This window comes from Hyposmocoma kahamanoa, unplaced genomic scaffold (assembly GCF_003589595.1).
Source record: "Hyposmocoma kahamanoa isolate Upper Pololo Valley unplaced genomic scaffold, ASM358959v1 117, whole genome shotgun sequence".
Taxonomy (NCBI): domain Eukaryota; kingdom Metazoa; phylum Arthropoda; class Insecta; order Lepidoptera; family Cosmopterigidae; genus Hyposmocoma; species Hyposmocoma kahamanoa.
Window position 1 is genome coordinate 1,825,975 of NW_020653397.1, and position 16,990 is coordinate 1,842,964.

Genomic DNA, 16,990 nt, shown 5'->3' on the forward strand with positions numbered 1-16,990 from the left:
AATCACCTTCGGGAAATTAAAACTGTCTTTAAAACAATACCTTCTTAGCTGTGGCGCCCCCACCTATAACTATCTCTTTCGAACATATTAAATCCGTATATCATTCTCTCTCTCTGGCACAAGGAAAGTAAGGGGACGAAATAGCGACATCAGTGATAAGCTTTTTAGATATTCGCAGACGATTTCGTGTCCATTTTTAATTATAAAAAGGTCTTTTATCTTTCGTAATTCTTCCAATTAAGTTTTTTATACGAATAAAACGCGTGTTTTGAATACATTTACGAATTTATGAAGCCTGAGTTTACACAATGTTTATTATGATATTGGTTTTTTCACTTGTATTAGATTTGAAGGCTCATATAAAATAATTTCTTAATGCGAGTTTGTTTCAATTTTATTATCGTTTATTATTTTCACTGTATTATTAAAATCCAATAAGAATTAGGACAAAACTTTCTACAAATATTTAAATAATGATAGTAATGGCTAAACAACCACACAATGTTCTGGTTTCAAACTAAGGAACTTCTTGTAATATGTATGCCAGAGTAATGAAACTGATTCCAGAGTACAAACCAGAACACCCAGACCTATTAAGAACAGTTCGTTATCCGGGAATCGAACCATAGACCTCAAGCGCAAACTACTCGACCATCAAGGTCCTAAGAAATTTTAGATTCCTATAATTCGCTTCGCCTTTTCTATTCTATTATTCAAAAACAAAAAAGAACGCAGTCGTTCCAAATTCAAAACAGTCTTTAATTTCTTTTTCTTCTAAACAAAAAGTTAATTACTTTTTCTGGCTATCAAAAAGGCGGGAGATAAGGAGTTCGAAATAGGAATGAATCCGTGTTATCAACGCTTTCGTCTTATGCCACCCTGGTACTTTTCCCTGGAAAGTTAAAAGGATTTTTTTCTCATCAACCCCTAGGAATACCTATCGGGCGTAATTTAAAGATAAGTAATGTTTGCAGCCATTAGGGGTACGATTGAAGGAAAAGCAAGAAAAATGAGAATGAATGCAAGCAAATGCATTTCTAATAGGATTTCCAGAGAGGAACTTTGTGATTTTGTTGGCTGGCAGGTAAAAAATTAAATTACTAAGCTAGTACTTACTAACAAAACGTCTAGAAAACTTTACAAAATTCTTTCAACACAAATAAAAAACAATCCATTAATATTATGTAGTCGTTCTTTTTTTACATCTAATGTATTCATTTTAATGGAATCTGAAAAAGACTAGTGTAAGTACTTAGAAAAATAGATAAAATATCTACCTTTAACTTTTCTAAGTACGTAAGAAAGTAACTACCGGCTTACTGGTCACCGAAGTCTAGCACGAGATGAAGTAAAAGCTCCTATCGTTTCGCTTATGGCCTCCAGGGACACAAGACTTCCACCGCAAAAGCGCAACGCTCTAGCTTGTAACTACCAATTTTATGTAGCAATGGCTATTTGACAAGCAATCAAGTTCCTTTTAATTTGTGCCTTATTTGTTGTGTTGTTTTTAAATATAATAATAAAAGTAAATCGGGTATTAAAATTAAATAAAAATACCACCTATAGCTAAGGCACACTTTGAAAATGTTGGCCATTGTTATTTATGTATTTTTATTATGTTGTATTGCATGTCAAAGAGAAACCATTTTGTTTTTACATACAGGTGCTTTATGAACTTACGAGTAGCTATAATTTTTTTAGCTGTACGGAGATCTCTCATTTTTATTGTAGGTGCCTTACAATGTTAGAGTTATGCTTTTTTTTATTAGATCGGCCCATGTGGCCGTTTTTATTCCAGGTTTTACGATGTCGCCGTCTCATCATCATTAGAAACATAAAACTGTTCAAAAATATTTATTACAATCAAATTTTTTATTACCCAATAAAAATCTATAAATGAAAAAATCTTTCCGCCTTTGTCTGAGTAGGTCTAATTGACCTAACCGCACTAAAAACTCAACTTTTAACGAGCACAAAAAGGTATAAAAATTAAAATTAAAATTTCCTTCCATGTCGCGACAAGCTGTTTATTTTTCTTAAACAAAAAAAATGGTACCTATAATAATCTTAGAGCAGTAAAATACTATCGGACGTTTACGACAAATTCACACAAGACCTACTTAATAAATCTGACAAAATCTTAAATTTATGCCTGTGAGGGTAGGAGAGAGAAAAAAGATTGTTTTACGAGGCACTAAAACCGCTCAGAATTCGGCCCTGGTGGGATAATTCGGGAAAATTCGTTTTAATTAACATATTTTCACGGTGATTTCGATGAAAAATTCGAAATAAGTATGGTTTTATGTCCTCTTGCCACTTTAAAGCGGCTGTTAATTTCATTTATGAAGCTCGATTTAAGAGAATTATTACACTTACATTATTATTTTTTTATTTTCGAACATCGAGCAAATTCCAAAAAATCGTACATAATACTGACAAGTAACAAAATAACAAAACAGGAAATGTTCTATTATTATTTTTTCATGCTCACGTTTAGAAAATATTGTTCCATCGCTCATGGAATTTTAAAAAGTGGTCTTGATTAAATAAAATGTCGCTAGGTGTCCACGGAGGGTGGCAGGGGTTCGGGAGGGGGCAAACGTGATGAGCATTACGTATTAAGGGGCCTAAACCTGTGAAGTGTAAGTAATGGACAACTTAGGAATTAAGATTTTGAAAGCGAAGTTACATTAGGGGTAATTGAACGATTTATTTTAATACTTTGCGGATCACTGTGGGTACTTTAAGTGTTTCTTAATATTATTATTCAAATAAGTCTTGAAGTAATTTTGTTCTGTAAAGTAAATTGGACCATAACAGTCTTCATTTCTAGACTCACCGTCGCTGGGCTCCTCTTTATAGCTCAACTTCGTGCTTACCTGCAAGAAAAAACGTAAAAATCAGCAAAATTCAACAACATCAACAACAAAAGTACCAGGCGACCATAAAACGCGAAGAGGTCAAGAAAGCAGAAACGACCAATTTGTTTCCGCCCAACAAAAGGCGAACTCCAAATTCAAATATTTTTCTTCGCAACAAATTGCGGCCAGTATAATGAAAGGGCATTTTTATATGTATGTTTTTTTGTATGACAAAAGACACAATAGGTAAAAGAACTATTGCCCTATATATTATACCCGAAATGACCAAAGAGTTTTGCCAAATAAAATACCTTATACACTTCGCGTGCGAGTGTAGCGTCTAAAGAAAAGAAATGGAGGATTTTTTGTGGAATTTATATGGGAAATTCTTGCTGAATACTTCCGCAGGGATGCTTCCACGGCCTTATCTATCGAAGGCTAAGAAATATAAGAGAATTTTTTTTTTAAAGAAATACCTTGTGTAAATTAGGAATTGTTTTTAGACAACTTGAACCAGCTCCTGTCATTCTTCTATATAAAGGCGGGAACTCACTAGCGAGCTGTAATCGTACCCGTTGCATTATTACGTTACCAAAAATCACAGTGCTTACGAGTGACGTTCGTAGTGTGCGGCTTAATCTATGCATATGGTTGTAAAAAAAGTTAGTCGAAAATTTTGGTATTTAAAAGCAGTTCTGAGTTTCTTATCTCGTAATCACCATCGAGGAAGTCATTCACATTTCTCTTGAAAACGTGGCTCCTTAAGCAATCATTCTACACGTTTGATGATAGTATTGTGTGATGCTATTGATTGATTGTTAGTAATTTGACGTAATTGTAATTCAATTGACAATATTTTTTTATTATTGTTTTTGTGTAGCTTATTACTATTGTTATTATTTAAGGAATTATGATTAAGATTTCAATTACAAATATCGTTTGCACACATAGAGATAAAATGACACTTCGGACACTTTCGGATTCGGAACTTTCGGAATTCGGTAGTGCGCAAACGGTCTTACGCTGATTAGCCAAATTTCTTTCACCACTGTGGCAAGCATATCGCCATTACGATAAGAAGAACCGTTCCAACATCGTACGCATCAGAAAGGATTATGAGATCAGAAATTCCCCGTACTAGGAATACCAGGACAACAGAATTTACTCAGAAGCACTACCCATACCACTCAAACCATAACCAATTTAGAAAAGTTCTATCCCAAATTGGTCCTACCGAGAACCGTATCAGGGACCTCATTGTCCATAACACACAAAGATAATAATAAATAATACAATTTATGTAATATGTAAAAAAATCTAGTCAATTATTTAATGAATTCATGAACCACGCCTACCAGGCTCGCATAAGTCAACTGACGTCATTCACTCTACAACAATGGAAATTAACGCTAACGCAGGGGATGCAAATGTTTTGATTAAAAATGTATACCATCGCACTTAGTCTGGGTCTGATATGACTTGGTATAGTACAAATATGGTGCAAGGGTGCAAGTAAAGTATATGTTATTTCTCATAACATAAATTTGAAGGGTAAGGGTGCTGATAAAATTACAGGCACATGAGACTTGTCAACTGATGTTTCAGGGTGACGGGCGTTGTACACTGGTACCCCTAAGATCTTTCCGATTTAAAGCTCTGACTGGCACTGCATCTGTCATGGACAGGCGTGTCCGTTACCATCAAGTGCACGACTTGTTCGTCCTGTCACTTGTTTATAAAAAATGGACGGGGCTAACAAATTGTCACTGCGCCTGTCACCCTGAGACTTAAGTTGACAAGTCTGATATTCCTGTGATTTCACCAGCACCCGTCAAAACCGGCAGCAGTACTTCGCCAGACCATCTCTTTCACAATGAGCTCTACTCCGACTACATATTTATATTATGGACTATTACATATATATTTTTTAATGTCGTTATGTATTTAACTTTATTATTGTTCAGTACATAGTATACTTACCGTAAGAAGAATCATACCGTGGCAAAAGGACACCGGTGTAGCTATGTAAGCACCGACATAAATACATTAGGGGTAGATCCCTACTGGACAGATGTCAATCTCCGCGAATGAGGGATGCTACGTTTATGGTCTTTTTTGCCGCTACTGGTGACAATAACTCCACCGTGACAATTGACGGTGCATGTAATTTTGACTATTGTAATATTTTTTTCTTTGTCACGTAAAATTTATTTTTAGTTCGTTTAGCAAGCAGAAGTTTATGCAAAACGGATCAAATGACAAACACACAAATTGCCAAGTATCAAACTAGATACGTCCCTGCACTGTGAGTACCAGGGCAAAGAGATTAACTTCAGAGACTGCTCTGAACACAAAGTCCAAAATCCCACCTGGAATTGAACTCAGACCATGATCCAGCGACAACAATACTATCCTATTGAAGCCGTAATTAATTTAAAATATATCACACCTTAAACAAACCTTTTCAAGGCGAAAGTGACAAGGCATGATTTAGGTATTTATGCTCCATCGTTGCCCTTATAGTCTCTTTCCATCAGGTCCGATGGGCAAGGGCATGGAATGTGAGAAGTGGCAACACACATCCATTACTAATGAAAAGATAATTTTATTTGCAATTTTTTTTATCATACCGACATCAGAAAGATCAAGTCGTACGCCTGCTGTTAAGCGACACGCCTGTTCATAGCGGTTGCAGTGCCACTCATAGCTTTGAATCGCAAAGATCTGAGGTACACTGCCACTGCGACTGTCACCCTGAGATATGAATTGACAAATCTTATGTGCTTGTAGTTCCACCAGCATTTTTCCGTCTAAACCGGAAGAAATAAGCAAGGCGGTAGTACTCCATAATATTAACCTTAGAACTAAGTCCAAACTCATGGTACCACGATTTTGTTTAACTAAGGTAAACGATTATTTTATGGAGAACTGTATACGTTTTTACAATAAAATTCCGGAGCATATATTATGATGACCATCTCGTAAGTTTAAAACTTACATTAAAAGTAATTTAATTGAAAAGGCATATTACAAAATTGAAAAGTATTTGTTAGAAAGATGTTTGGAAAGACAACGTGAGTCTTGATGTCACACAATTATGATTCAAAGTGCATAGCGTCTAAGTTTACTTGAAAAGTGCAATCCCTAGAGCTTCTTGCTCGTTCTTCTCAGGGAGGTCAGCGTAGTGAACGAGCAGTAGCTTAAAAAATGACGTTTTCTAGTGTAAAAATTTTACACTAATATTAAAAAATATATAGATTTCGAAATTTCCGCCAAATTATAATAAATAAATACTGAAGAGGTAACCTAATGTTAGGAATCCGAGTCCGCATCTCCAAGTTTCTCGGAATTTATGTAATATGAAATTTACCATGAGTTTTTCGGTGAAGAAAGACATCGTGATGAAATCTCCACGTCCAAGAAGGTTCTCAACACGCAGAAAAAATATTAAGTCCCCAACCCCCGTTGGTCTATTATAGCGGACCATGGCCTAAAGCCTCGACGAAGAGACGCGTGCCCATCAGTTGGACGTATAAATAAATATAAATCTGTCGTCCAATAACCAAAACGCGGCTAATTGATAAAAATAGTCAAACAACCATTTAAATAGCAAAAATAGAGCACAATATTTCCTTTTAAAAACAGTTAAACTTATCGGAACTTAGCCTAACGATGTATGACTGAAATATCAAGAATTTCAATATTCTGAAAACGGGGTTGGTATGATATCTCAAAAAAATATTTTATCACTTAACCACGTTTTAGTTAGTGAACGGCAGAAATACATATTAGACAACGTCACACACGTAGGTCAGATACCAAAGTAAGTAACTTAAATTAAAAAATAAAATAAAATTAGTTTCCTACACTGACACGGCAGGAGATTGAACACGGAACCTCAGAGATGGGGACACCATGACAACCGGTGTGCGAGCCACTCGACACGTTAAATAATAATAAAAAGTACAAATAACAATAAAACATTGCACTTACAAAGCTCAATGGCTAACGCTTGTGCCCAAACGCATTATGACAGATTCATAATGTAGATGCGCTGACATAATTGAAACTGACATTCGTAATAATATAAATATTAATACATCTGTCCGGTTGCCGCTTGTAATTGCGCGTGCGCTCTTTTCGAATACATTACGGGTATATAGTGTGATGATAAATTATAAAATGAAAAGTAAAATTTTAAAAGTTCAATTATTTTGATTGCTACTGAATATGATGATGTTATTTATTTATTATGCTTCATAGATAAGCAAATTACACTTGAAATCGATATGACGATGAAACTCTACTGCTCATTCGTAAGGCAGATTCCCCTGCGAAGAATGGGCAAATACATTTATCATTTGCAATATTTATTTCAATCATCTTTGTTTGAGAATACCTGCATGAGCTAAACGGGTCGCTACCACGAATTATTGACATCCAAGTTCGCAGAAGCTGTATGAACCTTTACAGTAAGTTTTTGTTTCACTATAGTTTTAAAAGTAAATGACAAATTTTGAATATCAATCGGAATCTTATTATAGAAGCCCCTTCAATGAATTTGTGACTTTATGAAGATGAGTGTCAAAAATAGTTGGTTTATGTTTATTCCTCGAATCTTTGTTACTGTTACTATTTACAAAAAAAAAACAACATAAATAACAAGTAAACAACGGAACGAACCAGCGGACTTAACGAGTTTTTCTATGTGTTTGTTGTCGTGTCGTTGCATTTGGTTTTTTCAACGACTTTTTAGCCGTAGCGCCATCTATGAGAGATATTGAGTATTCATCATCCAGTTAGATACCGTTACAGCTACCAGCCCTGGCTAGAAATGTCGCTATTCATTGGATATTCAACTTTTTTTTTTAATTAGTCCACTAGTTTGTTCTAATTATTAATACAAAGATCGAACACTCAGAAAAAAATTGCTTAGTTGATATAGCGTCTGGCACGGTATGCTAGACGACGTCGGTTCGAATCCGGCCGGAACGAAAGAATTTTTTAGTTAATTAGTAATTAAATATACTGAGACGTTAGTGTAAGAATGTTACTCTCGTTAAACCTAACTCTCAAAGACAGTCTCGGGCCCAGATTGTTAATTGCCTCACCGCACTTTTTTATAGGACAAAGATTCTATTAATATCGGCAGCATTACCCCAAAATACCGTTTGTCATTAAACTACAAAAATAAATTTAAAAAAAAAGTTAAATCACTCCGACGATAAAAGCTGAAAAAACCCAATACGATAGACAAGTAACAAACAAAGAAAGGTCCTTTTAAAAGAGTTCGTCTAGGGACTTACTGCCATGTTACCTATTTCTGCCGCCAAACAGTAATGCTCACATTACTGTGTTTCGGTTTTGAAGGGTAAGGGTGCCGGTGAAAATACAGGCATATGAGACTCATCAACTTATCGTCGAGGATAGAGCATTTACGCGTAACTAGCATTGGATGATGAGTTTCCATCCAGGTAATTTAGTGGCCAAGTCAAATCCGCGTATGGTCGTGGCAAACAAATCAGCGTGATATACGGGAATCTATTGTTATCAGTCCGTAGACAACATAAATTAATGCTTACTGTGCAAAAAATTTATGTCGTATTGGAATAACATCTCTCTCTCATAAAAATCTCTCTCCTGTAAAAATTTTGTTTGTGCAGATATGCGCCTTTTACCAATGCTACATGCGCGGATTGTCACTATCCCCGACATTATGTCTTAGGGTGACGGCCATAGTGGCAGTGCCGCTCAGATCTTTGCGATTTAAAACTCTGCGCGACACTGTAACCGTCATGAACTGTTAAGATGTAGATAGAAAATTCTTTATTGTTAGCACCACATACATAGAGATCACAGTACAAAAAATTAAACACATTACCAGGGTAACAATTGGCGGTCTTGCCGCTTACAGCGAGACTAAACATGAATAAAAGCGGAGATGCTTGATATGAATATTTACACAGACATATAGAAATTATTAACAACACATTATACTTATGAATATACAATACATGCATACAACATTATATACATATACATCTACACATATACAATATAATAACATACAAGAACCAGTCCAGCAGCAGTCCATTGCTATTGTGAGAGGTATAATTTCTTTACTTGATTTTTAAATATGTTTAACGATTGCAATTGTCTATCGTAACTGGGAGAGAGTTTCAGAGACGAACAGCGTGTACAGAGAACGAAGAATCGCAAAACGAAGAGGTACATGAACCTGTAATTTCACCAGCACTCTTACCTTTCAAACCGGAACACAGTAACGGTTACTTGGCGGCAGAAATAGGTAAGATGGCAGTATTTCTATGGACGAACTCTTTTCCAAGGAGCTCTAATGCTCTACACAGCTCGTGATGGAAATTAAAAAATAAAACCCAATATATTTTAAATAATTGATTTTATCTTTAAATGACAAATAAATTGGCAGTAAAAATGTTCATAAAACATTAACGCAGCGTTTTGTTCGGGGACGCACCTTAAGAGCACATTAAAAATTAACCAATGCACAGGCACCTGTGCAAAAACAACAGTTAAAACAACAAATGGTTTTTACAAAATGTTTTTTATTGTTCATAAAAACTTTGCAATTAAAATATTATAATTTTATGCGTAGAGAAGATATTGCAACACATTCCACGTCTTTAAAACAAGGATATTTTACATTATTATAGGTATTTTACACGATTTAATTTCGCCTTCCCCTTTCCATCACCGAGAGACTAGGCGTCGGCTGGAACCCTAGCGCCTTTACGCCTCCACATTTATATGGCGAAAGGTTATGGAGTGAAATTCCCTATAATACGTTATAACTTGTGCCTTTTCACTTTTTCCTCCTAAGTTGCCTATTCACTTTTTCAGGCAAGAGTGAATAGGCAACTTAGGTGTGCATGCTCCATCGTCACTTTCCATCAGGTGAGATGGATGTATTTACCTCACGCACTCACAGTTTATAAAAAAAACAAACACAGAGAAAAATTATTTCGCTTCGGCCAGACTCAAACCAGTGACCTGAAAAGTTACCAGACCTTACGAATTTATCTATGTGCTTGTTGCAGAATTTTGTTTATGGTTTTCAACGGATTTTTTGCCAGGTGGCACTACCACATGGTAATATCACAATAAAATATCATTGATTACCTTCGATAACTCAGCGGATGACACTGAGTTTCCGGGTTTGATTCTACTTAAGATAAATGAACTAATGCAAATTGATTTTTCTCTCAGTATTTTTCGTAACTTCGGAGTTAGTTTCGTTGCTCTAGAACTCTGTATCATGCTGGACTGCTACGCAGAGATTCTGGGTTCGATTCCCGAGCCGGGAAAAATATTTGTATAGCCCACATACATTTATCTCGTGAGTTTGGGTGTAATTTGTGGTTGTTTATGTGTGTGTCCACTACACACATAAACAACCGCAGTAGGGTTTCCCTATTGCGGGGTTATAGTGTGGGTGCATTATTATTATGTTATTATAGTAGAAGGAATTTATTTATAGTATGAACAATTTACATGGAACAATAAATAAGTTAAAAAACACTTAAAACGTGTTATAATGAAATAGCGGCAACAAGACAACTTCTTGGGTGGCAGAATTTTACGAATTCAAAATAACAACCATAAATATTCATAATAACTTTACATCTAATTTATAACATAAACGAAGCTAATTTTAAACTATACAGTAAAAGCGGTAAGGTCCAAATTTGTTGTTGAAACGACGCGCGAAGTGTTTTTAAAGAAATGTAAAAATTTGTCATTTGTCGTTCTCAAAATGACGTCAACTCTGCGACCATATCGAATCATTGCCAATTATCTCTTGTTCTAAACTATGGCTATTCAAACACCACATTTTAAGACTTGACTAGTGAACTTTGAGCTCTCGCCGTCTTGCGTAGTTTTCAAGAACTAGTTTCTACTTCTACTGGCAACGAACGTTGCTGTCAAAAAAACAACACTAGCGCCATCATTTCAGGGTCCAGAAGCAACTTGTCAACATTTACTTATGTGCATAATTTTCACGCCATTTTGTAGACCTAAATCTATTGTCCGAAATGTTCTTTTGTTAAACATTTCGGAATTAATTGGTCTTTATTGTCTTTAATGTTTTTGGGTTAATTTCGTGGTTTTTATGTTTTGTTTTTGACGTTTGACAGATTGTTTTTAAAGTGACAGTTTGCAGAATATGTGTTGCCCTTTATTATTTAGAATAATAAGAATAATGGGTAATGGGTCATGTTAAGGGTAACACTTCTCAGTTTACAATAATAGCCACAGGAATTTTATTTTAAGCACTATAACACCTGTGATAGGAAACCCAGTTCACAAACACAACAAAAAATAATAATTGAATATCAATTCAATAAAAATTTAATTAATACAGTGAATAGCGACATCTCTCGCCAGGACTGGTAGCTGTAAAGGTACTAACTGGGTGATAAATCTGTAATAGGTTTCTCATAGACGGCGCTACGACTAAAAAGTCGTTGAAAGACCAAATACAAAGACACGACGCAAGCACATAGAAAAATTCGTGAGGTCCGTTGGTTCGTTCCGTGGCTTAGTTGGTATAGCGTCTGGCACGGTATGCAAGAAGATGTCAGTTCGAATCCGACTGGATCGAAGGAATTTTTTCTGAGTGTTCGATCTTTGTATTAATAATTAAAACACAACAAAGTTATTTTTTTTTTAAACAATAATCAATATTTTCTTTCCTGTTTTTAACCTGTCATTTCTAGTAAGTTACCTGTCGAATGACAGTACTACAGTAAAGTACTACAGGGAAGTACCTATTTCTGCCGCCAAGCAGTAACGTGAGCATTAATGCGTTCCGGTTTAGAAGAGACACATGAGACTGGTCAACTGCGCCCCTCAGATCTTTGCAATTTAAAGCTCTGTATGACACTGTAACAGTTACGGATAGGCCTGTCGCTTACCACCAGGCGCACAACTTCTTCGTCCCGTTACTTGATATTATAAAATAAAAAAATAATGTGTATTTAAAAAACTTAAAATTAATTTAAAAAAATCTATTTCTTCCGATCTAAAATCGCGTATATTATGTCTTTCTGTAATTTGTCCTACCCTTAGAGGGTGTCACGTGGTACTTTACAATAATCTACCAACTTAAATTGTGTTTTATACGCTTCAACTGTGATATGCAATAAATTATTTGACTGTGAAAACAAAATTAAACAGAAATACAACATCGATTCTTACTTTCAACCGTGCAAAATTAGAAGCTCTAACCTTAAAATTTAACAAAGTAAAGCTGTAATACAATTATATACTACGATGGTAGGCACATTCTTTAACTAAGCTGCGTTGCAATTCGCATGAAAATTATTTTAATTCTAAATAACAGTAATTCTAGCTCTTGGCCAGCAGCTGGAATGGTCTGGAATCTAGATCGCGTGGAATCTAATTTTCCAGCTGTGTAAGTGGCATTCGGGAAGTGCATACAACGTGCATACTGGACGTTACGGAGTCATCGAATACACACTTACAACGAAAAATGGCGCGTTTGTATCGTCCTTATGTGCTCATTTTTAGCCGACTAGGCTTTAAACATTCACTACCAGTTATTGTACATATGTCCACCATTTCCATGACAGAAAGAAAATTTATTCAATATAGCATACAAGTAATGTCACCTTTAAGTAAATACCGATTTGAATGTCAGAAGTGCTTGATAAGTGTTATAGACGTATATAGGCGATTTCTGTTCGCCCGGTACAACTGCTAATACATTTTTGTGATTATTATAAGTTAACGATGATCTTCGAAGCTGGTTTCTTGTGACCACGGAAAATCTGACAAGATTCTCTTGCTCCGTGATATTATGATGACTCTAGTTAATCTTATGTGTTGGTACAAGAAATGTGTAAATTTATTACTAGCAGTAGAGCTCCTTGTGTAAGAGTTCGTCCACGAGACGCCTCTAGCGCTTTAGAGGCGTTTCACGATTTCTGTTCGCCTGGTACACCCATGGTACACCGGCTAACATATCGTTATGATTATTATAAGTGAATCTTCGAAGCTGGTTTCTTGCCACGGAAAATCTGACAAGATTTTCATGCTCCATGATATGATCACTATATTTTGATATCTGATGTGTTGGTACAAGAAATTTGTAATTTTTTTCGACTTAAAAATAAGTTAATTAGCAGCAGCAGACCTTACCTTTTTCAGCCGCCAAACAGTAACACTCGTATTACTACGTTTCGGTTTTGAAGGGTAAGGGTGCTGGTGAAATTACAGACAGGACTTTTTAACTTATGTCTCAGAGAGACGGGCGCAGTGTTAGTGCATCTCAGATCATTACGATATGTACTTGTTCGTCCCATCACGCTATCAAATTCACTTCGTAAAAGTATCTTGAGTAAAGTAAACATAACTTTGAATTGGGATTCGAATAATAGACTTGTGGTTACGGCGAACAGCCGCAAGCTCAAGAAAATTCATTGACCGAATCGTACATTGGCTACGCTGGCTAAACCACATCCAAAGCGGCTAATCGGTTAAGAATGCAAGTTTACAAATAAGTTGTTACAGTGAACAAAATACGTTTTATGTACAAATTGATTTAACTGATTTTTCAAATTCGATAAATATGATTCGTTTTATCATGCACTTAAAAAATCTCTAAATTTTTTTTAATAATATCAAGTGACGGGACAAACAACAATTGCAGAGCCAATCAGAGCTTTAACTCGCAAAGATCTGTGTTGTTACAATCATAGTGTTTGTTGTTGCAAAAATTGTACTTGATGAAACAAGTTACATTATCAACTTAAACAACATCTTGTTTATTTCAATCAAAATTTCACATTGTACGTTGTGACGTATATAATACAAGTTTTTTTATGTCGGTTACCTGGTTTCGAACTTGAGAAATTAGTTTTAATTCGAAACTTATATAGTTTCAACAAAAACGTAAACTTTGGAATTTAGTCACCTTTTTATTGAGAGTGCAATATTTACTATAGAATAAGAAGGCTTGTATGAAAAGCTTGATGAATGGAAGTGAAGCAAGAGAGGGTCATCGAAACAGTGCAAAATGGCGACCGATGTTTTACTAGCCGTAGAGTACCTTGTGAAAAAGCTCAACCAGGGTTGTACTACCACCTTACCTATTTCTTCCGCCAAGCAGTAATATAAGCATTAATACCATTCCCAACGATCTTTCACAAGAAGCTCTACTGCTACTAATGATGAATAATGAATATTTCATTAATTCCTAACAAAAATGTACCAAACATTCTACGATTTACACTTCAGTGTGTCCCACGGTTAACACAGTTGGATTTTAACCAGATTCCTTGCGATGTCCTGAAATTCACCGTTGCGACATGAAAGCGGCTGTCGCTGCGACTTGGATCAAAGTTAATTGACACTTCACAATGTGCATTCAATGTTGTTTATGCTATTATGTTTGATTTTAAAAGTATTTTGGTGTTGCAGTATCGTTTCAAGCACTTCAATGCATACGACTGGAAGTTTAAAATTCGTAAGCCACGAAAAATATTGATAACACTACAAGTAATCAATTTTTTTGAGTGTCAAGATGTTTCAAGCTAACATGGCGTCAGTTTTAGCGGGAAATAACATTCAGCGCCATTCTTTTGGTATTTTGGTGGGAAAATTCATAGTAATCGCGAACGTTTGGTTTCACCCATGAAATTGGATTTGGCGTCATCGATTTGTGAGCGGACACCATTGTTGCGAGACGAACGGTGATTGCAACTGAAATTTTTAGTTACATTTTTCTGTTTTATTTTTACCCACTAAAATGGCAACCTGTATATTTTAAAAATTATTTGACTTTGACGAAACGTGATAAAAACCTGATAAACACTTACAGTTATAACTTTTTGAACTTTTAAATGTCATGGCAATGTAATTGTTAGTTATCTTTAAAAATATAGAATAACACACGATAATTCTGTGATTTCAGAGGAAAGTATAATATCGTCGGTATTTTGTAGAAAGGACGTAACCGCCATTTTGAATAAAAATTGAGGGGAAATATGTTTTATGTTTTAACGGCCGTTTCAAAATATTTACGCAATGTTTTCAAATTCAGTTTTGGTTTCAAAATTGAATTTAAATTTAGCATGAAAAACTAAAACATGCTCCTATAAAAAAACATTTCAGCTCTCTCTATGTGTAATTATATTCTTGTAATCTAGATAAGTATACTCTACATACGTCCATCCGTCATTTCTTGGCATAACATAAACAAATAAAAAAATACTTTCACTCCTCGAAACAACTGCATAAATTCATAACGTCACGCCGCCTGTAAGTTTTGTGTGTCTGTCCATCCAATCAAAAGGGTGAGAATTACATGTGACGAACAAAAAAGCTGTCAGATATGACAAAGTGATTCGTCATACGACTGACAGATGTGGGGGAAAAAATGTAGAGAGTATTGTAATTGTGCGGTTAAGGTTCTGCTCGTCTTTTTATAATTTGTTTATAACAAAGTCACAAAGTCATTTATATGCTTCTATAATATATAACTTTTTAACCGACTTAAAAAAGAGAAGGTTCTCAATTCCACTGTATTTTTTACGTATGTTATGCTATAACTTTTTGAGAACCGATTATGACGATTCTTTTTTTTTACTGGAAAGAGGGTACCTCAGTATTGATCCCATTTAAATTTGAAGGAAATATTCCGGTAACCGTCTTCAATAAAACTTGGCAAATTGGTGTTATTCGACCTTTTGAGGTCGGTTTTTTTATAACAAAGTTACGATTTAAATTTGTATTGAATTGATATTCAATTAGTTTTTACACTATTTTCTCATAGATGGCGCTGCGGCTAAAAAATCGTTGAAAAAAACAAATACGAAGACACGACAACAAACACATAGAAAAATTCGTGAGGTCTGCTGGTTCGTTCCGTGGCTTAGTTGCTATAGCGTCTGGCATGGTATGCTATAAGACGTCAGTTTGAATCCGGCCGGATCGAAAGAATTTTTTCTGAGTGTTCGATCTTAATATTAATAATTAAAGTTACAATTATTAATACATCAAGCGACATGACGAACAAGTCGTGCACCTGGTGGTAAGCGACACGCCTACCCATAACAGTTAAAAAACCACTCGGAGCTTCAAACCGCAGAGATCTAAGGAGCAATCACTGGCACTGCGTCCGCTACCTTGAGATATAATGTTGACAAGTCCCACGTGCCTGCAATTTCACCAGCACCCAAACCCGAAACTCAGTAATATAACTTCATACACTTTGATGACAAAAATTCATAAATGTGATCTACTTACTTATATTTGAATTAAATATTAAAAACAATTAAATGTGAAGACAAAATGTCTATTTACAAAGTGCAACCGCTAGAGTTTCATCATTCTTAGACTTCATTCCCTACGATACTTTGACGTCATATGGTTCTCATAATTTCGTTTATACGCACAGAACCCTAAAAGCTAGAGAACAAATCGACAATTAGATGCGTACGCGCATCGAGTCGGAAACCTTTCACAACTGGGGAATTATTGTTAATTTTGTATGAATGTATGGCTGTTACACATTTGTATGAGTCCATTGATACTACTAATTCAATAGTAAAGGATTTCATGGCAAATGGTCCTTGGCGCTTTTTCAAGTATTGTTGAAGAGTATATACACCTCTTTTTTCGTTGTCATTTCTCAATAGCTTTTGCAGCGCTTGTAGATCGAATTATATAATGACTATTCGGAAAGTAGTTTACTTTTATATCGAAGAATTAACTTTATATCGATTTGATATTTTTGACAACCCTTTTCTTTAAATAAAACATAGGTGTGCTATTGGACTAACATTTCACATGATGGAAAGTGACGATAGCGCATTTTTTTAATGACACCAAATGACAGAACGAACAAGTCGTGTGTTAAGCGACACGCCAGTCCATAGCAGTCGCATTGCAGCAAAGCTCTGAGTGAGATTTTGAACGCAAAGATTTTAGAGACTTACCCTTCGACACCGGAACGCAACAATTCAATCCAAGCAATGATGTGTGCATTACTGCGTGTCGGTTTTGAAAGGTGCTGGGAAATTACAGGTACATGGAAGTTGACAACTTATGTCCTAGGGTGACGGGTG

The 16,990-nt window shown here is 35.4% G+C and overlaps 1 protein-coding gene across 5 annotated transcripts in view; it reads right to left on the reverse strand.

Annotated features, from left to right (window-relative positions):
- The window catches only part of LOC113239948 (homeobox protein homothorax), a 452,743-nt gene that overhangs the window by 262,763 nt on the left and 172,990 nt on the right, over nucleotides 1-16,990 (reverse strand). The window contains exon 7 of one of the 5 annotated variants that reach the window (XM_026477123.1): nucleotides 2,840-2,879. The exons of the other annotated variants lie outside the window; for them this stretch is intronic. Within the exon in view, the coding sequence (XP_026332908.1) occupies nucleotides 2,840-2,879 (40 nt within the window). The remainder of the gene's footprint in view (nucleotides 1-2,839; nucleotides 2,880-16,990) is intronic. 5 annotated transcript variants of the gene reach the window in all.